This window comes from Ptychodera flava, chromosome 15, assembly GCF_041260155.1.
Source record: "Ptychodera flava strain L36383 chromosome 15, AS_Pfla_20210202, whole genome shotgun sequence".
In the NCBI taxonomy this organism is placed as follows: domain Eukaryota; kingdom Metazoa; phylum Hemichordata; class Enteropneusta; family Ptychoderidae; genus Ptychodera; species Ptychodera flava.
Window position 1 is genome coordinate 37,389,210 of NC_091942.1, and position 22,759 is coordinate 37,411,968.

General features: G+C 37.7%; 1 protein-coding gene across 3 annotated transcripts; it reads left to right on the forward strand.

Annotated features, from left to right (window-relative positions):
* Positions 1–11,911: 11,911 nt before the first annotated feature.
* On the forward strand, positions 11,912–21,056 carry LOC139152083 (sialate:O-sulfotransferase 1-like). 3 transcript variants are annotated; one of them, XM_070725176.1, is made up of 6 exons: positions 11,912–11,986; positions 16,553–17,163; positions 17,757–17,887; positions 18,421–18,582; positions 18,965–19,168; positions 19,627–21,056. In XM_070725176.1, exons 3-6 carry the CDS (start codon positions 17,809–17,811, stop codon positions 19,983–19,985), a joined length of 804 nt encoding a protein of 267 aa, XP_070581277.1. In that variant the 5' UTR covers positions 11,912–11,986; positions 16,553–17,163; positions 17,757–17,808; the 3' UTR covers positions 19,986–21,056. The 3 variants fall into 3 exon arrangements, with proteins under 3 accessions (XP_070581277.1, XP_070581275.1, XP_070581276.1); XM_070725174.1 differs by lacking the exon at positions 11,912–11,986 and adding an exon at positions 15,406–15,561; XM_070725175.1 differs by lacking the exon at positions 11,912–11,986 and adding an exon at positions 15,406–15,561 and having other exon boundaries at positions 16,553–17,032.
* Positions 21,057–22,759: the final 1,703 nt, after the last annotated feature.

Below are 22,759 nucleotides of genomic sequence, written 5' to 3' on the forward strand. Positions count from 1 at the left end.
TGATATTCACGATACGTTGTATGACGATGATGCACGTTTCAACCCTAATAGGATTGATGGCGCTGTTTGGCGACGATCATACCTGCCCTCAGATATGGCAGATATGGTTAGTCACGTTGCGCCAAAGCCAGCTAATGATATGCAGTTCACTTGGGTGACCCATGGAGGTAATACCTCCATGGGTGACCTCACTTAACTTTGTTCAAATCGCGGTGAAATTTGCATATTTGTATTTTGGCGGCATTTTTGCGTTTTTGGGTAAAAAAATCTTCTCTGAAACCGCATGTCCGATTGCTTTAAAATTTGATATGCAGTTTACTTTAGGGTGACTTCAGTTAGCTTTCGTCAAATCACAGTCCCTCAATCCACATAGCGACAGGCTGAGCACTCGCTTGTCCCAACTTACTGGTCCAGCAAACCTTTTTGCAGGATCACGATGTCAGCAATTTTCCCACAATTAGTCTGGTGGGATTGTGAGCATTTGAACCCAGTGTCAAAACCTGAATGTGTTGTTCCAAGTACCGTAGGTAAATCTTCTTCAACACCAGATCCTATTTTGCGATCGCTAACCGAACCTATAGTGCACAATCGAACAAGCGACATACACATAACCGAAGGGGACACAATATATAAAGTAAGTGGAAAGCCTCCGAAAACCTCATACAACAAACTCGCTCTTTAGAGCCTCATTCGCATGTTCCTGAATAAAGCAGAGACACATAAGCGCGTTTTCCACTGAAGCGCGTTCTTGTTCCACATGAAAAATATTGACAGTGGCTGAAAAGAGCGACCCATCGAGAACTAGATGCACTTCTTGGTGCGAACGAATACATTCTCAGAGACTCGGATCAAGAAGCAACACTCAAGTCGGTCGCTCTGCTCACTTTCCAATTATACTTTTCTCAAATGTAGAATTCTCTGTCAAAGTTTGCTTTGACTTTTGTCCCTGACAATAATTCTGTACCACTTGACCTGGCAGGTGAGTTACCATGGAAAGATTACAAAACGTAAAAAGTATTAGATTTTATCACAGTTTAACCACATTTTTACAGACCGTCTTAGAATGTCACATACATTCATCGGTCAACGTAATATATTCTTTAGAAGAGAACAGACTTTCTCTACGAAGTTGACGAACCGGAAAGACAGAGTGTACTTTTCAAGGGTTTAAGGGTCTTTCAATAACACTCACACAGCCTAAGAACGTCATGTTTGAGTTAAAACACTGAACATATGATTGAGTTGCTGACTGTTGCATTCCCTGTCTATATTTATTGTACTATTCGTCATCTTTGAAAATAAAGACTGCATTTTATTGTTTCGGGAAATATTCATTTTCGTCATTTACGAGTCTTGGTGTTGGATGAAAGCAAGCAGCTGACGTTGTGAAAAAGGATAACATTGTTTCACTCTACTTGATAATTTGCGATGTGTTTATGTATGAAACATAAAGTCATTGGTATAGAGTAAAATTTAATCCTGTCGTGAAGTGGTTTTCAGTTTTTGCTTTAATACAAAATTGTCATGGTTACCGATGTATGAATCCAGAAGTCGTGTTCACTTAATAATTTTAACATTAAGGGCTTCGAGATGGCTCCTTTATACGTTACAGTGAAAATGCTTTTTAATATTAAATTTACACAACTTTATCATCCGTATTTCAGTCTGAGACGGCGTGTTGAGGAAAGACACTGAGCCGAGATTCAAGAAAATGTCCTTCCACACGGCTGCGTCAGGGAACGTGGGGAAAATAGAATGCTGAAAAACGTTAAAAGAATATAAAAAAAACGAGACTGACTGGGAGGAAGGCCCCTGGATACACCCGTTCTCCGGGTCTCTTTGCCCCGTGCAAGAGAACCTGTTATCTGTTCGCTTTTGAAAATACAGAGAGTGAGAATTGAAATTCTGATTCTTGCCAATGAATGGGGAGTATTGCTGATTCTCGCCAATGAACGGCGAGTCTTGATGATTCTCGCCAGTGGATTTCAATTCTCTAATTGGTGAGAATTTCCATTCTCACCGGTGAGAATTTCCATTCTCACACTTGATTCTCGCCAAGGAGTGCATTTCTCACCAAACTCCAGTGGAGATTAAAATTTTCTCACCGACAGCGGTGAGAATAAGAACAGATTCTCACTGATTGCGAGAAAGCGTCATTTTCTCGCTCTAGTCTCGCAAGTTTTCCCTATTGTGTTTGTCTCCTGGACTGACCGTAACGTCTCCAATAGGTACTCTGATGACAACAATAACTCTATTACATTGACTCCATCGACATGGGCCATGAAATAGCGCTAGCCATCATTTGGGCAACCGCAGGAGATGATTCAGAATCAGATTTTGATGACGACCACAAGCATCACAGTGACCATGGTAACGTGAAAGTGGAGGATGCAGATAAATCGATGATCAACTTGGGAAACTGCCTCTGACTCCGCTGTTGATAAACAGAAGTCAACAAACAAAGACGAAATGACGGTGAACGACGAAAATTCAGATGTCGGTCCCTTGACAACAGGCAAAGATGTTCCAAGCTGTTGACATAGTGTCGAAGAAAACGGATCCACTATCAATGTTTTGAAATTGAAGTCAACGGGAAAGATTCAATGATCAAGAATTTCGCGACCACCGAATTATCACCAAAAATCCAACTGGCACCATCACAACATCAAGTATTGGATGATTACGTATAGACTCAGATTCAAAGTTCAACGAGGAAAAATCCACCGGCACTTGTGAGGTAAAGATGGTGACTGAAAGTACTCGAATCATTGCTTCGTCAACCTCTTATCAGGCTACTTACAGGATTGAATCTTAGTCCGAGGCTGAATATGTCGACTCCCCTGTGTCAGTTACACCACCCAGCAGTTCAACCTTCAACAGTAAACATGTTTCTTAACTTGACTTAATCAGTGAAAAGCAATCGAGTAGTAAAGATGAAGTGTAAGTAAATAAACGTTAAACTTTCAAGTTCCTTGTTTCGTTCGTGAGATTACTCGTTGCACTGTCCCATAACCTTGCCATTATAACCAAAGAATTATTCGAAAATAGTAGAAAGCAACGAAGTTTGAGAGTTTGACTGATGCCAACATTCTACCTTGGTACATTTTAATTGATGGACAGTTCTGACAGTAGCCTAATGTGTACATCCTGAAGAAAGGGATGACCGTTTTAACAGATGAAGAAAATGAGCAGTGAGAAGACAACTTTGAATGTGGGTGTGAAGAGTACTGACCAAGACATTGTCTATCTTCATGTCTCTATAGATATATCACTAACTCTGATACAAACTGTCTTGCCATGTCTTTCACCACATAGGTGGCAGTTCGTCTGTCCGGTGTACTGGCGGCCTGTTTTGCTGGTGTTCATTAATTGAAGTTGAAGATGAAGTCTCTGAACCCTGCACATTAAATTCAGGAAGTGAGGCCCGATCAAATCAATCTATCTATCTATCTATCTATCTATCTATCTATCTATCTATCTATCTATCTATCTCTCCCCATGAATCACTTAATCAGAAATTATCAGTTAATTGATACGTTATTGGTTTTTTTGATGCGGTATTGGTTGACTTTTCTATGTTATCAGTTGATTTAATCCGTTATTGGTTCATTGATACGTTATCGGTAAATTTGTTGATACGTTATCGGTTAGGAGAAATTACAACGTTATCGGTAAATTTTTATTACGTTGTTGGTTAGAAAACGTTATCGGTTCGTTACTACGTTATTGGTTACTACGTTATCGGGTTTGATACGTTATCGGGTAGTTACCACGTTATCGGTTCTAACACGGCGTGTTGATGAGATGTCCTTATCCTACTTCTGCGCATCTGACGAAACGGTGAAACTTTAGTTTCGATTGGTCTCTGAAATTTAAGGACAATTGTTTTGTTCAATTGACAAAAAATGACATGTATAAAGACCCATAGACAAGTATCATTTTACCATAGGGCTTCTTCCTCTGCGATGTAATTAGTGGCGAGGTCTTGTGTGACGTAATCAGTGGCTAGGTCTGGCCATGGTGTGACGTTTTCACGCAATACTTTCAAAGCTGTGGCTACTTCAGTGTTTTCCCTAACCAACGTGGCGTGATAAACGTCAGCAAAACTACCACCAGCTATAGCCAATAGGGGCTCCAGTCGCGCAGATCCTCGTATCTGAATTCATATTCTCGCAGATTCTCGAGATGATACAAGTTGAGTCTACTGATTATTTTAAAGCAGCTTTCACGTGTATATTATGTACTAATCATTTCTTTTCACCAGTTGCCGTACCAAATGTACAAAATTACATGTTAACAATTCATCACCTCCGTTGAGGCATAGTCCCTCTATACATGAGGGACTGTGGTTAAAGTTGAGGAAAACCCCAAAACAAGTGGCGCAGGTGTCTACGGGGATAACGGAGCCAGCTTCAGCGTACACTTGTTCAACCACGATGGGTGCCGAGGACATTCGAGACTTCTAAGCCCTTCATTCGGCAGCGTCATCACCTGTACTCGCCGCCAGGTTACACTGCAATACACTCTCTTTCAAAGCAAATAGTGCCAAAATTGCCACTGTCTTGCATCCATGGCCCGTTTCACATAGCTCGCTCTTGCAATCGGTCCTTTCATACGTCATAATCCTCAAATATTAATATTTCACACGTATACGTACATGTACAGAGACAATATGGTTGAAGAAGAAGAGTAAGGACTTCGTAAAACCTGTGGCGCCAGACGTTGTCTGTAATCCGACGTTGGAACATTTCAAATCCAGGCGGCATTTAGTAGAGGATTTTCAAACTTACTATGATTATTAGCCGAATCCTCCTACTACCCGCCATTCAAATCATCCCATTGCTAATACAAAAAACCAAAAAACTGTCAAATGCTTTGGGAGCATCTGTCTACGACGTTTAAAACTTCAGGTTAGGGCTGACCTCGCAAACAGTCATTCAGGCCATTCACTTCCCTAACTACTACAGTTATTGTTGTAATTATTAGGATCAGAATTATTAGTTTAGTGGTTTGAAGAATTTTATACAAAAAATATAAATCGCCCTCATTGTTCTTTTTATTAGCAAAATGAATCGTTAATGAATGAATCAATTTAGCAAGGCAAGCATGCACATCAGTATAGCATCTTGTTAGTTTTTGATAAGGACAAAAGAAACAGGTCACATGAAAACCATTTAAAGTCTATCCAAAGTTTCCCATGCCGGCAATATACAGATCTTGACAAAGTTATTTTCTTCTACCGAACGAAATTTATCAAATCAAATATCCGCTCCTTCACCTCTGTTGAATTGAAAAGACAAATGTGGTTTACTTTTTTTCTTAATAGCCCACTCAATGACAAGGGTATACCGATTTTAGTTTCTATGGGTCATTGCAGCCAGAAATATAAACCTGGCTGTACTGAAATGGTAATTTAGGACTTTTTATCTCTGTCAATTTTAGTAGCTGCAATAGAGGTGAAAAGTTGAACAGATGGCGCAGTCAGGCTCACTCGTTTTTTCTTTTTCCTTTTTTTTGCCTTTTTTCGGTAACGAAGTAGGGTACACAGCGTTATTCGAAAATTGTTAATAGTAATATGGTCAGCTACGCCCTGTTAGCTGATACGGGCCTTTGATCATATGAATTGCTCGATTATTGTCTTCATGCCATGCTTTTCACTTGTTTACCACGTTTGATAGACTTCATATTTATTAAAAAAGTTAATGACGCATAAAAGACAGATTATGTTTTCGTAGACGACAAGAAAGATAAAAGTAATTTGAAACCATCGAATCTTGTAATTGGATCGAACGTAATTCCGAGTAATCGGCTCTCGCAGGTACGTTAAGGCATGGGTTACTAAAGAAATCATACCGGACTGTATTATCCCCAGGGATATGGTCAGAATTGACTGAAATTCGGTAAACTGCTTTGTTTTGTCATATTTTAACTGGTAGTAAATAATAAATGGTGACAGACACAGTCACGTGACTAAAAATTGCCATTTCCCCAAAAATTCATACGTTTAAAAACGGGTAAAATTTCAACTTGTAAACACAAAATTTTTATCAGTTTTTCTGCGTATTCTGAAAAGCAGTTATCACTCAACATAAAAGACGCTATGACCTGAATAAAATAATTTGACATACCTAATAAACATATGAAAATGCCTATTGCTCAATTATTTCCGAATTTTGAAGAAAAATTTTAAAAAGTTTGTAATAATTTGAATTACTCAGTGGTTGTTACATGAGCTTTCATGCAACTTTATATCTACTGATGATTTGGTTTGGATATTTTTGTCTTCATTAATACATAAATAAATAAGTCTTCATAAATACATTCTTCGCGTGCGTAAAACCCTGTATCCAATTACTAGTAACCGAGTTTCTGAAAATCGCAATAAAATATACTTTTAATATTTAGGATAGCATGTGCCTCGAGGAAAAATAATCGGATTTTCAACATTCACAACTGCAATAAAAAAATATCAAGTTTAACATACCTACTCACATCTTGTTTATTTTTTACCAAATTTGCCATTATTACACCAAAATTTCAGAGAAAGAAGCTGTATTTGATAGAATATTTCAATCTGAGAGTAATGTCAATTTTGTAAAACTATTATAAGTAACACTTTGAAAAATAATATATGGGTTGGTCACAGTGTTCAGTTTTATTATTTTGCAAAATGTAGCCCGGAATTTCAAATTTACATACTCTTCTGATCGGCATTTTGGCTGCTCTTTAGTGGGTACTATTAACCAAACCAGACTTTGATTAACTAAAATCAGCTGAAATCAAAGAAGTATACGAATGCATTTAAAGTGAATCAATTTAAGAAGTTGCCTTGGGAATATGGCTACACAAACTGCTGATGATAATCCTACATTTGAAATCACTATGATAATCAAATATTCAAGAAAAAAGATGGGGGGTCAACATCCTTGATTTTCTAAATTTTCACATTCTTGTCATAAAATAATACACAAGTAAAAACTTTGAATAGTAAAGACTAAATGAAAAATATGAGACTAAATTTGTCATTATTACACCCAAAGTTTCAGAGATTAAAATATTTATCTGATGGAATATTTTAACCTTCCAGTATTGTCAACTTTGAGTAGCATCTAATTCATATATGTCTTGTACTTTTAAAACAAAGTTTTGGTATGTCATTGTGCTCAGTATTTTTACAATATGGCAAATAGCAAGAATTCACAATTTGCCTACCCTCCCATGATCGTCATTTTGTGCGTTCTTCGGCAGGGGCAATTGACCTGGCCAGAGTTGGACTAACTCAAGTTGGCTTAACCCGATAAATCCAAAAAGTTCACCGATGCGTTTAAAAATACGTCATTGTATAGCAGTATAAGACACCTTACGTCATTGCATAACAGTATGACAACTTATGTCATTGCATATGGGTATACCATCATTGACAGTAAAAAGAGACCCTGTATTAGTTGTCTGTCCGACGTACATTTTTATTACTACAAATTATGCGATAAACTACCCATGATGACTTGCAGGTGAGATCGCCTATGATGTTGAAGTGTTCTCCTGTGGTAGTGCTGGTGCTGGTGTCCGTAGTCAACATGAATATGCAATTGACGCATCGCGTAGCGTTGCATGGATGGGACGTGTTTAATCCATGACTTACTTTCTGTTTGTTGTGTATAAAGAGATCACGTAGGTTTCTACAATCGTCTGTACGAAATTAATGGAATTGTAGGCATGGCGTCCTTCATTGTATCTGACTTCATGAGTATAGGATGATGATCGGAGACTATCTTTTTAATATCGGGACCCGATGGATTGTAATTGGTGACATATGTCAGTCTTGTTTCAGGTGATTTGGTTTATATTGCAGTAAGTCTCTACGATTAAGTGTGCGAACTTTGTTAATTATCGGGGCGATGTGCTTCCTCTTGTATCCATATTTAATAAGGTTACTGGCGAATGTGTCAAGTCGATGTTCCATCCAAGTATCTATCGAACATATCAGGCGGATACGGATAGCTCCAATATACGGTACTGAGCGGAATATATGGGGTGGATGACATGAGGTCGGGGAGATGTAGGATCCAGAATCTGTTGGTTTGGTGTGTAGGTCAGTTTCTAGTCTATCCCTGTGCCGTTTGATGTTTACATCAAGGAATGTTCTGCTAGATTTGCTATATTCAACATCGAACTTGATTGTAGGATGGACACTGTTGATATGTTGTATATATTGTTGCAATTCGACTTCGGTGGTAGTGAATAGATCAATTAAGTCATCAACAAATCTTCTGTGGCACAGAGAATGAACTGATGTACTGAGTAGAAACGACTTACGAAACCAAGTCATGTAGATATTGGCATACTTGACAGCAAATGGGATCCCCATTGCGGTGCCTGTAACTTGACGAAAATGCCCTTTATTAGAGAAATGGTTATTTGTCAAGATAAACTGAACAAGTTTTATAAATTAATGTTTTTAATTTGTGTCATGGTGTATCGTGAATGAAGGCGTAGAGCAGTTTCCATGGCGACGAGCCCTTCTTGGTGTGGTATGTTGGTATACAGACTGCGTACATCCATGGTAACAAGTAGTAAATCTCTCGGTAGTGGGGCATGTGTATTGTTAAAGTGGTTAAGATGGGCAAGGAATTCTGTAGAATCTTGCACAAGTTCGCCCCTACAGTAATCTGCTTCTGTGGCTGTTAGGATGAAGTCCAACCAAAGAGCAGCTGGTCTACATGGACTATTTACATGGCTACAAATCGGTCTACCCGGTGGAATAACACGATTATCAAGTTGTTCTTGTGATAGCTTATGGATTTTCGGTAGAATGTAGAAGTATGCTTCCCCCGAATCTTCGATATTGTACAAGGCATCGACTGTGGCTTCATATATATGGTGTGTTGGAATGTATGCCTTTTTACGTGCACATCAAAAACTCTAAAACCACAACTACCATCTTACTATTTGGTATACAGGTGCACCCATGGTGGAGATGTGAATTTGTTCAAATGAATATGTCAGTGTCAAAAATATGCAAAAGAGGTAAAAAAGGGGAAAAATCCAGCGAATTGCTAAAACTTTGTAACCGCAGGCCAAATTTGGTTGAAACGTGGTATGCAGGTTATGGTGACTTAAGGTAGTAAGCACCTCGAAAGTGAAAGACAAAAACTTTTTCTCAACTCTCCCGAATCTTTCAACCATTCTCTTTAAAAATCAAGAATAAATTCAGGGGGTGTCTCAGCATAACTTTTTGTACCAGTGAAATGATCTGAAATTAATGGACAAAATGGCCACCCTGTAAGGAGAAATTCTAAATTTTCACAAAAGTACAATGCTGATAAGTTTTTTCTTCACAAATGAATCCCCAAAAGTGGTAGACCAACAACGTATTGTAAAAGTTTTGAATATCTGCCATAGGCACGTTCTACCTTAGATTTACTCCAGGTGACAATATCCCAGCAATAGTAACAATCCATATCAAAGCAATGTAGGCAGCAATTTACAAAACGATGAGGCAAACTGCACAATATTGATGAAAGGGGCACCCTGGCTTCGAATTCCCTACCATGATGGGACCAGTTTCGGAAATCTATCTGTGTAAACTTTATTTTAAAGCAAATGTTGCTGGGCCAAAATGTAAAAGACCTTTTATTTAGTTTTGGTATTGACATTGTTTAGGAAATGCAAACCGTAAGCAACGAGATTATTTTTCTTTCTGTTTTCAAACAAAGGTCCTTTGATATTGGGTCCCAGCAACTTAAATGGAAAATAAATCTTGACGCTATCTCCAAGCAGGATAAAACATATCGACTTTAAAAATAACCTTGTTCTTGAGAATATTTATGTGTCGTGAACATTGAAATATTTAGAAGGGTACTTTATAACCTTAGAGTACCAAAGCACAATCTCCGAATAGAAAGTGGTCGATTCGAAAACATGCCAAGGTAAGACAGACTATGCCTTTTATGTGCGCATGTGATATACATCAGATTGAAAATGAGTTTTATTTCTGTTTGGTGTGTCCTGTTTGCACAGATTTGGGACAAACGTTTTCTTGTGCCATATTATTAAGAAATACCAACTCTCAGAAATGTATAAATCTGATGAACTCTCCACATTCTTATACAATATTGAACCTATCAAAGTATATTTTACAGCTTCAGACAAAGAGAGGATGTAAATATACTGTATCAGAAATACTTCGAATATTGTGATATTGTCAAGTTCAGATGATGTGTAACCCACAAGTTTGTCTGTGTACATTTTCCCAAAAGGCTGTTGGCCTATATACCCAATAAACTTATTATTATTAGTAGTACTACTAGTAGTATATAATGTAACACTGGATCATAATGAACATAAATCCACAGGTATTAACATGTAAGGTTGAAGTGAATGCAGTCGCGCACGACAGTGAGCCAATCAGTGATGCCAAACTGTCAGTCTTTGCAAATTTCATCAAAGAAGGGCAGCCAGATATAAAAATGTTCCGTGGAGTGACTTTTGCCCTTAACTTTACACAGCTTCATTTTTTACTGTTGTGTAGTGTATTTTTATATTTTATAAAATAAATATCTTGAAAATATATATGCCGGTGTGTCTATATGTCAGTGTTATTTGTTCATGTCTATTTTTAAGTAAGATCATTTCCCTTTTTCGTTTGTCTAACTACACAAATCTAGAAAAAGAGCCACGTTTCATGTAAATTCAAATACATTACTTTGTAATTATGCATGCCACAGTTCATGATTTTCACGATTTATAATCAGTTAGGACGAGAGACGTAACCGTAGAGGGCGTATTTCGTAATTGCACCCCGATGACAGCTTTGCATCCACATGAGATACCCCAGGTTCGCGCGTACTGGTTATGTGCGTTTCAATGTATAGGGAGGGACCGTGGGACAGCTATGTGCGCATGTGTGTTCGTGCAATTCCATTAGTGACTTCAACCGTCTAGTTTGTTGTAGTTTGTTTTGTGTATTAAATTTTAAGGCAGTATGGCCTCGAAACTGTTAGACTTCCTACAAACTTCCTACATAGAAATTTTCCACCATTCTCTCGAATAACGATCATGAGTCACCGTGCAAATTTAAGTACCAGAAAGAAAGAAAAAATTATCCGACATTTATCGATATTCGACATTCGAAATGGCCGGCGTCCCATGGGTTAAAAGAAATTTTAAATCATCACAAAACTAAGAGGGAGAAAACTTTACTTTCTCCGAGAGCTTCAAAACGAGCCCTTACAAGTGGTAAGCTTAGAGTAGAAAAGTACTGGAAAAAAATGAGAGTCAAGATATCTGTCCCCGAGGTGCTCAAATCGCACACTATTTGAAATATCACTGGGAAATGCATACCTTCCTAACCACATTGGCTTATGATTTGCCTCTCTGACACAGAAAAAAGGGGCTGTTCGCTGTTTAGAAAACGACAAGCGACTTTGACCTTGGAAAATATAGCTAGTGCCTAAGTCGAACAAGCTATTACAGAAATTCTTTTGCTGTGTTTCCAGGATGTCTAGTTCTGCTAGCCTAAATATTTTTATTAATTAATTAATATATTTATCTATTTATTTATTGTTAAGATTCGAGTTTTTTTAAACCTAAAAACAGGACAACGAAACTGAAATTTAGTTTTCCACGTTCATTTCATTCCATGACAAGATGTCCTTTATGTATACACAATTACATGATAATAAATACATACGAAGTGAAGTGAATTGTTCAGGTACTGAATGATTCAAACACCGCGGACACTGAACTGACCAACTGTTAACTTTTCCGTATTAACTGAATATTTATGTGACACAGCGTGCACTGACCAATCAATGATGTAGTTTGCAGATTTGCCACCTGGGACTAATCACTGTTTAAAAAACACACACCTGTATGCCAAAAAAAGCTTTTATTGGCTAACTTTGAACACGAGGGATGTACAATTATCTCTTCCATGCATTTATCATGTGATTTACGGTTCGTGGAATACCCATGTAGGAGCATGGTAAGTAACCAAGATTTGTTTATGTAAGTTCAAACGCTTTAATAATCAGATAGTAAAAAATTGAAGGGGACAGAGATGGGAGATAAGTGACTGTAAAGGCGTATTGTAGAGGTCAATCGCGATCTGAGCTTCGACAAGCTGAGATCAAGCGTTGACTCGGGAACGCTTTCACAGTCCGTATGGTGGAGGGATTGTGGTGGACAATGTACCGTAAGCTGTCTTTGAATCATCGATGCCCACTTACAAGCTCAAATATTACCGTAACTGTCATACCTAACTTTTATATTGCCAATTTTATTGGATGAAATTTTGCAAAGATGGTGATAACTTTTGCGGTGATGGCAGTACTTAATGGTCATACACTTTCTCGAAATGTGAACACAATTCAGAGTGCATATGTACAACGAGAAAGCCACACTTCAGAACATACGATTTCCACCGCCTGCCGATCCATGTAGGCTATGAATGAGCTGTTCTGGAGTGTACAAAACTCCCAAAATTTGCCCCATCTCTTCACTTGAAGTCAAAATTGCCAATTAGTCGAATTGATGTAAAGATTTGAGTCAAATTGGGCGGTACATGAGCTTATCGATTGCTGTAACTCTTGATAATATTGTCATTATTTTTGTTCTACAAAACCACTAAATTTACATCTCCATGAACTTTGTTGAAATTCTTATTAAACTTGTTGAAGTAAAGCATTTTTCTATAATACTCAATCATTATCTTACTGTTGACAAATGATTTCTTGCCCGGACTAAAATTCGATTGTCAACAATAGCATTAGACACTACTCAGATACAGGCTGGTATGGTTTGACACGTTGAATACAAGGCAAAGATTTGATTTGATTTGATTTGATTTGGAAAGTAAATTAGAAACTGCACCTTACAAAGAGGACAAAAATACCGGAAAGTGTTATGTTACAGCTAAAGGAGCTTGGACGATACATCTTCCCCTGGCATTTGTAATAAAGTAAAATGGGAAGTTCAGACGTACTTCCTACCGGGAATTGCACGCCACACGGCGCCTTAGAAGTGTACTGAAAGGGTTGTTTCTTAGGTCCTAGGTTTGCGGCAATGAATTCCGACAAAAACAGACCTTGTGTCGTGCACAGACATACTCTCATCTAAATATGATCCTTTTGTCCATTGAGTTGCTGCTTATCAAGTCGCCATTACACAGTAAGTGAGGCTACCACAAATTCTCCATGATCTGTACACACGGAGATCACTCACTGAACTGAAGCAAATTTCCTCTGTACAGAGAACAACTCGGTCCATATTTCAAAATTCTGGCAACATAGTTCAGATAATTATAATTTTCTGATTTCCCACTGTGAATAATGAGAAGATCAACCCTTTTCCCGCGGAGGAGATAGCATTTTGTAATTTTGTCGACATAGATTTTTGACAGCCATACACAATATTTTCAAGGAAACTAAGGCAATAAGTTGCATCTGTGTTGGCAAAAGAAAGGGTATTGATTTTTTTAATGTTCGTAACAAAGGAAATCTGCATGTCTGACAGGTGGTATGATGAGACCATCTTAGTTGCTGATAACTTTATCTTGACAAGTGTGCAATTTTTAGCACCTCCAAACATCGACTTCTCATTCAATTTACTCTTGAATTTTAAACATAATCAATAATTTTGGAACATAGTTTTAACAAATAATCCTGAACTTAAATTGTAAGTTAAAAATTGTTAAGAAACTGATGAAATTGAAAAAGCCTTTAGCAAAAAATGTCTGAGCGAACAAATCAAGGGGAATTGTGGGTAGCCTCACTTACTGTGCATTATCCTATGATCAAAGAGACAGCTTTTCACTCAATCCTACCCGACCCGCCACATCACAGCAATAACAAGTTTGAATTTTAATAGCTTTACTTATAGTCGCTTAAGAACGGAAAAGTTACCTTTTTCGTTCACATAAAAACACGATTTTCGTCAAAATATTTATGAGAAAACACTGTCCATCGTACATCTTTACTTAAGGGTGATCGAGCCACTAATTTTTTTACCAACAATTTCGTTATTTTTCTCTAACAGTAAGATTTATATGTGAGGATGATATTACGACAAAACAATCAATATGTCATCACATTAATTTGGCAGCTAGAAGGATTTGAAATACACCCACTTTATCCCATTCGAATGACAGAAATTATGAATCTCCCGTAAGCGTTGCCCAACCCGATATATTTACTTTCAGTTCCTTTTTTGAAATGCTGCACTTGTTTTATTTACATGTGAACCACATTGAATAATAAATGAAAGTTTTAGCTATTTTTCAGCTGAAAATGTGCATAGGAATTGAAATTATCACTTCTCAGGCCTTCCAAAACAACAGTTAAAGCTGTTGCAAATTTGAATGTAATGACCACGCCTTATACATACTTTGTAGAATTATTTAGATTTCCAATCCAACAATTTTGTTCATTTTCACATAAATGATTGTCCATTGAGTTGCTGCTTATCAAGTCGCCAATGGGAAAAATCACAATTTGATGAGAAATGTGTCCCTTTGAAATTATTATTTTGGGATTTTTCAATACTTTGTAAATATATCAACATTCAAACAATTGCAATATCAATATACTATGTTTTCAATATTTTCTAAGTAGAGCGAACGAAGTAAAAGAGTTTTCTTCCGAGTCGGTTCCTAAATAGTAACCCTGACCTTGACATTTGAGTAAGTCATATTTTTTGAGTAAACTACATTGAATCTATTAAACTTTAATTGTGCCGAAATGCGATAATGCAATCGTCTTTGGCGAAAGTCTAACGACGGAACGAACAGGAAAGAACTTAAAAAGATGTCGCCTGACGATGGCCACTCAGTCAACAACACCTTTTGGATTCCCATCTTGAGACTTATTCTTGAGCTTGTTCTGACTTGTGATAGTCAAGCGGATCAGATGAAACTGGTTTCCAGTCCATGTTCCAGTCCATGTCCATGTCCACTCTACTCTTATTTGATGTTCGTCATTTTTTCCAAGTTAATCAATTCAGGGTCGAATCATGTGCATTGACGTCTTCTGCACATGCGCGTGACCAATATCCTATGCATGTTCTGCAATTGCCGTAAAATTATTAATAATAAAACACTGGTTTTAAATACCACATGTTACTCTGTTTATTTTATGGACCCGAAGACAAGGAGAATACATGCAACGAACAAAGTCCCATAGCCGACGTTCTCACTTAATATAAAATGCAGATATAGGCTAACTTGCGCGGCGATTATTCTTCGAATAAAACTTTTTTTTTGAAACGTTGACATTGTTTAAATTTTGGGAAGACAGTATCCTCGTCATAAACCGAAATCCAACAATTTTTTTTATGTTATTCAATATTCAGGGATTAATAGCTTTACCACTGTTGTGGACGATTTAAATCCCTTGCCATATCACTGCCTGCGACAGCTTGCGTTTGCATACAACATATGTTCGGTCAACGTGTGGCTTCCAACGACGCCATCGCAATGGGTAACATGGCTGGAGAAATGTAAAGCAATACATGAAATTAATTATTTTGGAGCAAATGATGATAGTTTTCGAGGACTTCACGCAGGTAAGCATGAAGAATCGTCGGTCTTGATTTAATCTCTTTTTTACCACAAGAAATATATGATGAAATTTCATTTGTGCAAAGCTGTGAACGCAGTTGCAAGTACTGAATGTAGTCGGACCTACTCATTCTCAATTTTTGCTCATCATGGCCAGCAATGCCTCAATTTACAGATTCATAGCGTAGTTTGATCTGTACATGCCAGAGGATCCTTTTGATTGACGTCACTGTCTCAATAGATCGAAAACTGCACATATTATGATAGAGTAAGTGTTTTCCTACAATGAAAGGGCTCGGAAAAGCGTTTTTATTTATTGGTCATCATGGCGGTGTACAGGCGAGACGTGCACGCTGACACGTTTACAGGCAATGTAATTATCCCTGTAGCAATGGTATCTTAACTGCACCGAGTAATTTCTCTCGGTCAGATTGACATGGCCGAATCAGTACAGTGTTTGATGTACCATCTTTACTGGAGAGTGTCTGTGATTTGAACACACCCATGTAACCTGTGTCATCACGTTTACCCAAATTTGTTTAGTTTTATGTTTGTCTAATTAAGTTATGCCTGCTATGTTGTTGCAGAGGGTTTAGGATTGCGTTGTCAACATAGTATTACTTGCTCATTTACTTTAATTGAAAATTACAGAATACTTACTGCACGATAGCAGTTGATTTTGATCTTTAAAATAGTTATGTTAATTAGGCTATGCGAATACAATTATGTCGTCATTGTCGCGCAGCAACAAATACTATTCTATTCTCGTATTACAATACAAACTGCTACAATAATCTGGCGGCCTTAGATGACCAGCGCAACAACAAAAACTTAACAAGTAAACGCTGTATATTTCTAGCTTTTATCAGTTTGAGAACAATTTAAGAATCCAAACTGTTATGCTGATAGGCTTTCCAAATACTACTGTGTATTATACATAGTCATTTTAACATTAAAAGTTTCTCTTAATTTTTAAAAATATATCGTATTTTTCAGATTCCCAGCCAACACTGTTGTCATCAAGCCTAGGGCGTGAGAATTATGACAAGTTCCGGCCGTACTTACAGGCATCCTTATTCTTATAATGGGTATAGAGAAAACATAGAGCAACAGTACAACAGCAGTTCCGTGGAGTTTGGTGAACTTGACCCTACTGACAAACACTTCGATCGGATCCCCATCGAAGTGTCACTTACAGCCCTCAGAATGCAGAAAGAGGCGCTTGAAAAGGAAGTCCGTCGTCTTGCCGACGAGCAAGAACGAGGAGCGTTATTAAAGAAGATCAAAGACTTGACATTTCAGAAAAAGAAATTGGAATCAGCGTTAAATCAGGCAAGGCAGGCACGAGCAGCTATAGCTGGACTTTTCGATTACAATGTTGCTGCTCCTTCGAAGAAAGAGGAGGTGAAGATGAACCAATCAGGGGTAGTCCTCCTCCAAAGAGTACCAGCCATTCATTGGATATTGGGGATACCGGTAAGTTGCCAAGGAAACCGGTATACTTAAGGAAGGACCCACCGTTAATTACAGACGTCGCTGTAAATGGCTACTAATGGGAATGGTTTATAAGATGTCCCGGATGAAAAGGTCTTTTTGTAGGGTAAATGGTTAGTTCAGAACTTTTTTATATTTTAGCTCTTCCGAAATACAATATTTTAACCCTTTACAAAATTATGGTAAAGATAACTGTGCTTACCGTACTTTGATTGACAACAATTAAGTTTCAATAAGGTGAACGAGAATGCCGCGGCCGGGGGAGCTCCCAGTGGAAATCTTCTATCTCGCCCGGTTTCATTCAAAGAAAAATTCCCATTGTAGTGCGAAACTATTGTTTGAATTGTCGAGAACAGAATCAATCAATCAATCAATCAGCAAAGTTTATATATCGCCAAAATCCAAAAGAGTGTTTTGTTCTGTGACGCTCAATGGCTAAACCACACTGTATGATCTGGGGAACATGTACCTTTTAAGTTTTCTTTTGAAAGTTAATATAGATATAATAATATTTTAGGTTTTAGGTTTTTAGTGGAAGATTTATTCTCAGATTGTGACTCGTGTGAAAGTATGTAATAATTCTTAAAATACCAATAAGCAGGCACTGCGTTGTTTAATTTGAAAATAGGTATCATACGTGGATTTAATTACAGGTCACGTTGGCATATTTCTTCTAATTAAGTCATAAAATGTCTATATTTTCCAGGTAATGGAAGTTTATTCACTGGAAAAGGGGGATTTCCCTTGGAGGACTCTTAATGTTATCAGTTTTGTTAGTGTATACTCAGATCCGTCTTATAGAGCACGTAGAAACGCCAGGCAGAAGCACTTCTCCAGGTAAGGGCAACGACGCAACACTGTAAGTTGTTTAGTAGAGCGCATGCGTTGTGCCTCACAAACTGCAACAGCTGTCTACAATGGTTCATGCTGTAAATGTAGGTTGACAATAGCGCTGATCGCAATTGATGTCATTTTTTCTCTCAATAATATGCATAAATAAATACTTTTTCTGAATTTTTCTCATAAACAACTTGAAACCTGCTAGTGTTACAATGGCTACTAAAGTCACACTAATTCGTATGAATTTATGGCTCAGACTATAAGCTGCAAAAACAGCCGCGGATACAAAAAAATTTGTCCGAATTTCAGGCAGCATTGTCCGAAGTCGCACGCATGTAGCTATATTTAGTAACAAACCTGAAATCGCGATCAGCGCTATTATCTGGATATTCCAGAACAAAGCTGACGCTCTCTTTCCATAGATGCCAGATTATGAGCCTAGATGTTCTCTCAACAAGATGAGTGAGATAACGCCCCCGCCACCCCTACCATCACTAATATCTAACTTACATACTCTACCCAACCAATAGGAAACCGTTGTCAGCTACGATTCAGCCCAGCACACAGTCGTCCACCGGTAGCGTTGGCTAGCTTTCCTGGTTCAGGGAACACTTGGGTGCGGCACCTGATAGAACAGTCAACGGGCTATTACAGCGGCAATGTGAAGAGGAGTCCAATCCTGGAATCCGCAGGTACTGGGCTCTATGTGAACTCTATATTGTCATTGCAATAATTTTAAATTGTTTCAGTGGTATTTTCTGTCTTTTTGGGCCAATTATACTTGCCACCTTCACTCACCGCAGCAAACACATATATGCGGAACCACAGACAAAAAGAATTGTCTGTGGCGGAACGGATGGGCTTGCAATTTCGGATTACTTTTAATATACTGAACCCTTGCCTGAATATATGTGCCATCGACAGATAAGAAAAGAAAAATACCACTTCCATACCAAATTTTCAGCATTGTTGCTGACATTAGAAATGATTGTTTGACATTTTACTTCAATATTTTTGAATTGCAAGATTCAGAATAATTATGTGTGATTCTGCTTTATCTGAAATGTGATACAGGTTTTAAAGGAGAGGATGAAGATTGGCGAGCGGGGACTACCATCGTTCAGAAAACACACGACTTCTCGAGAGATCTCGTGAGACGGTTCCGAGGTGGCATTCTTTTAATCAGGAATCCATACAAAGCAATGCTAGCTGAAGCCAGTCGAGAATATGCTGGGAAAACCGGATTTGCTCCCATGGATATTTATTACAATGAAAAAGGTAAGACAAGATAAGCATGAGTTGGACGATTCCACGATGGCGTTTTCTCGAGCATACAAAGTGCAAGAGGAAAGCACTTATTTTTATGGTTTTTTTTCCTTTCTACCATTATATCTTTATTAATAGGTCGCAATTTCACAGTTGTCTTAATTTGTTACATTCTTGAAGATTGAAGATAGCCCTCATACTGGAAAATATGTCCCTACAATATAAAATTTCAGATACAACGTTCGCAAAGTCAGAAAAATCTTCATATCTAATATGGTGGCTATACAACCCAAGGGGCATTCTTTGTCAGATACTAGAAATGAAATAAAGGAAAAATAAACTTAAGGAGAAGTATTTGTTGAAGTGATTTTAGTGTATCATATACTCATTACCCATCCGTTAATTTACATCATAGAATGTACATATTCAGATAGTATAACCACCTATATATTTTCATCTTTCTTACGAAGGCTGGGACTTGTACGTTAAAAAGTACTCTAGCGAATGGGAGAGCCAGATAAGCCAATGGCTTCTCTTCCACGAAGGACCTTTGCTATTGGTTCGCTACGAAGACGTGAAGGACAACCCTCTGTATGAACTGCGCAGAATCAATAATTTCCTGAATGTCACATTGAACGACAACCGAGTGGCATGTGTCATCAAAAATATGGAGGGAAAATTCCACCGACCCGATGACGAGAAAAAACTTCTTGGTTTTGACCCTTTTACGGAAGAGATGCACAGTAACATTGAAGAAAGAATTGAACGTGTCAATGATCTGCTGGATGTCAAAGGATTCAAGCACGTGGCAAGGGTTTACCCTAACTAGAAATATGATCCAAGGTAGTGCAGAATGACAGAAACAATTCTCGCTGCAAATGTTAATATTTCTCATATTGAATTGCGTGTCTCATCATAGACCTTCGAGTGAGGGTCTATGGTTGTAACTAGAACAGCTAATTATCAGTACTGCCAAAGATGAAAGCAAACTTTAAAACGACAAACATTTGGGGAGAGGCTACGAAAACAATTGATCAATTAAAAATTAGCACAAAATATTTTCACTGTCTGGTCCCAAGCCGCCAATCGTAATCGTTTAGTAAACCGAATACGATAATTATCGGTTTATGGTGTTGTATTTATTGTCAGTTAACTTACATTAGTGTCAACTTTGGTTATTTTCTTCTCTCTTCAATTCTCAGAAACTTGTCGCGGCTGAATCTACATCAGTGTCAGAGGGAATTAGGCCTACTGTTATCATTACTCAAGATGCGTAGATGCCATAGCAAGTCCTATCGACGTTGTAAAAAATATAAGCCAAATCATGAAGTTAACGACTTTTAAAGTGAAAAGGGAAATGCATTTTCAGCAGTGTAACAGCACATTTAAGGGGAGAATATTCTCATCATGGCCAATCTTAATGAACAACTTAAAGGAGTGCCATGACGTATTTCGTTATATGGAATTATTGATTTTCTTAGGTAGACTCTCCGATTACGATCTTTTGATTGTTGGTGACGTACTGACTAGCCTTTGTGTCCTGTTTTCTTGTATACTTATTTCAAGTGTCACAACCTGGATACCTGCTGACTTTACAATGTTAAAAATACTTTAAAATAACGCAAGCTCAGTTGAAACAAGCCACATGCATGCATGCATACATGCATCCATTCGTCCATCCACACATTTATTGAATTCAATCACCCATCAATCCATTCCTTCGTCCATCCATCAAATTCATTCATTCATTTATTTATCCATTCGCTTTAAATAGACTAAGTTTAAATTTGTTGAACAATGATCGCATTTCCGATAGAAATATGCTACCTGCGTCTTCAACGTTGGTCATGCCTCGAACCACTGACTTGTTGCCATGTAATAACCGCCATGATTTATTCTAGTCAATAAAATGTCATTATGCATCGTTGAAGGTTTTGAAAGTTATTGCCATCCCCGGCTATTGTAGTAGATTTTTTAATCCTAGAGTTTGGTATTGAATTACCAGATTTGATTGAACACGATTGGAACTAATTTGAAATAATTGGATCATTTTTTCAAATTTCTGTCGTGTTGCGTGCCCTATGGCTGAAAGTTGTAATATTACAAATTACTCATAAGAACAAATGTGTAACTTGAAAAGAAAAGCAGATGAGCTTACATTTGCAGATTAAACCGACATAACTTCACCATCCAATTATCCCAAATTAGTTCCAATCGTGTAATTGATGTAAAAAATTTAACAATAATTGTAGAATGAGTTTAACATCAATAACTTGTTTCTACATTTAACATGGTAAATGCACGACAATGTAAATCATGTCGGTTGAATTAATTAATTCTTGACTCTCACATAATGCCGTAAAAAAGCCAGGAACTGATGTGTTATCTGCATTATTAATTTTCATAATTTTTTTGCATTGGTACATAAAAACATGGATCTTGACCGATCCATGGGTATGGTGTCAGTGACAATATATGAAATCGGGATTTAGTTGTCCGGGATATAATAACCTCTAGTGATACTACAGAATTTGATTGAGTGTAACATTTCAGGAAGATAGGAACAACGTCTTTTGGTGTAAATTTAATCTTGATAACATAAACATTGGATTGTGGAGCCACTGAAGTAATTGACAAAATGCTATCAGTGTCTGTAGAAGGGGTCATATTTCATCCTGAGTTCTACTCATGCTAGAAAGGAAGACCATTTACCAAACTTTTATCAGTGGACAACACAGTCAAATCCTGCAAGAACTTTTCAAATATTCAAATAAAACCAAGTGTTCATGTTCTGACTATTTGTGATGTTGAAATGCAAAATCAGCAGTGTTAACGGAGTGGTCAAATGCCTGTAAGTTTACTCGTAAAGGATTATTAACAGACACCCACTGAGTTCTGGTGTTGGCGTTTTATTTCTGCCAAGATCAGAGTCTCTGTCATGTCTTTCTAGCAAATTAGTGATACATCTTTCAGCGACAGTCTTTCCAGACTGGTGCCCTTGTCCTGTTTTGTCTAAACAATGCTTAAATGAGTCGAAATTACAGCATGTCCAGGTTATCAACACATTTTGTCTGGATTATGTCATGCACATTTGTGTCAACATATTGTCTGTGTTGTTTGATGTTTCACAACTTTATTTATCAACATAAAATATGTTCATGTTGTCGTTGGATTTTTATTCACTTTCAACGTTGCCTTATTTCAGTACCCAGAACTTTGTAAAATGCCCTAGTGATACCTCTCTTGAACCAATCCGGCTACCGGGAGCCAAGATTTTCACATTTTCTACCATGAAATTATGACCCGGGGAATCATTGTGAATATGTCTAGAAAGCTCTGAAGTGACGCAGCTTGGACGCCGATGTTCTTAAGGAAGCGATATACATAAGAACACAAACCAACGTTGAATCGAGATGGGGGACGGTATCAACTGCCTCGAATCTGGAATAATATTTTAAGATCACGCATGCGCAGTGGTGCTAATCAACACCATTGATAAAGACGGGTGGATAGTTGTCGAAAGCTCTGGATAGAGAGATAATTCTCCAGTGCAGTACAAAGTATTTAGCTACAAGAATCCTTCTGTTGTGATGACGCACTTGC

Excerpts from the sequence above, each read along its gene's own strand:
- LOC139152083 (XM_070725176.1), top strand. The coding sequence starts at position 17,809 with ATGTTATCAGTTTTGTTAGTGTATACTCAGATCCGTCTTATAGAGCAC. Across the intron at positions 17,888-18,420 it reads AGGCAGAAGCACTTCTCCAG|GAAACCGTTGTCAGCTACGA; the intron begins GTAAGGGCAACG and ends CCCAACCAATAG. Across the intron at positions 18,583-18,964 it reads TCCAATCCTGGAATCCGCAG|GTTTTAAAGGAGAGGATGAA; the intron begins GTACTGGGCTCT and ends AATGTGATACAG.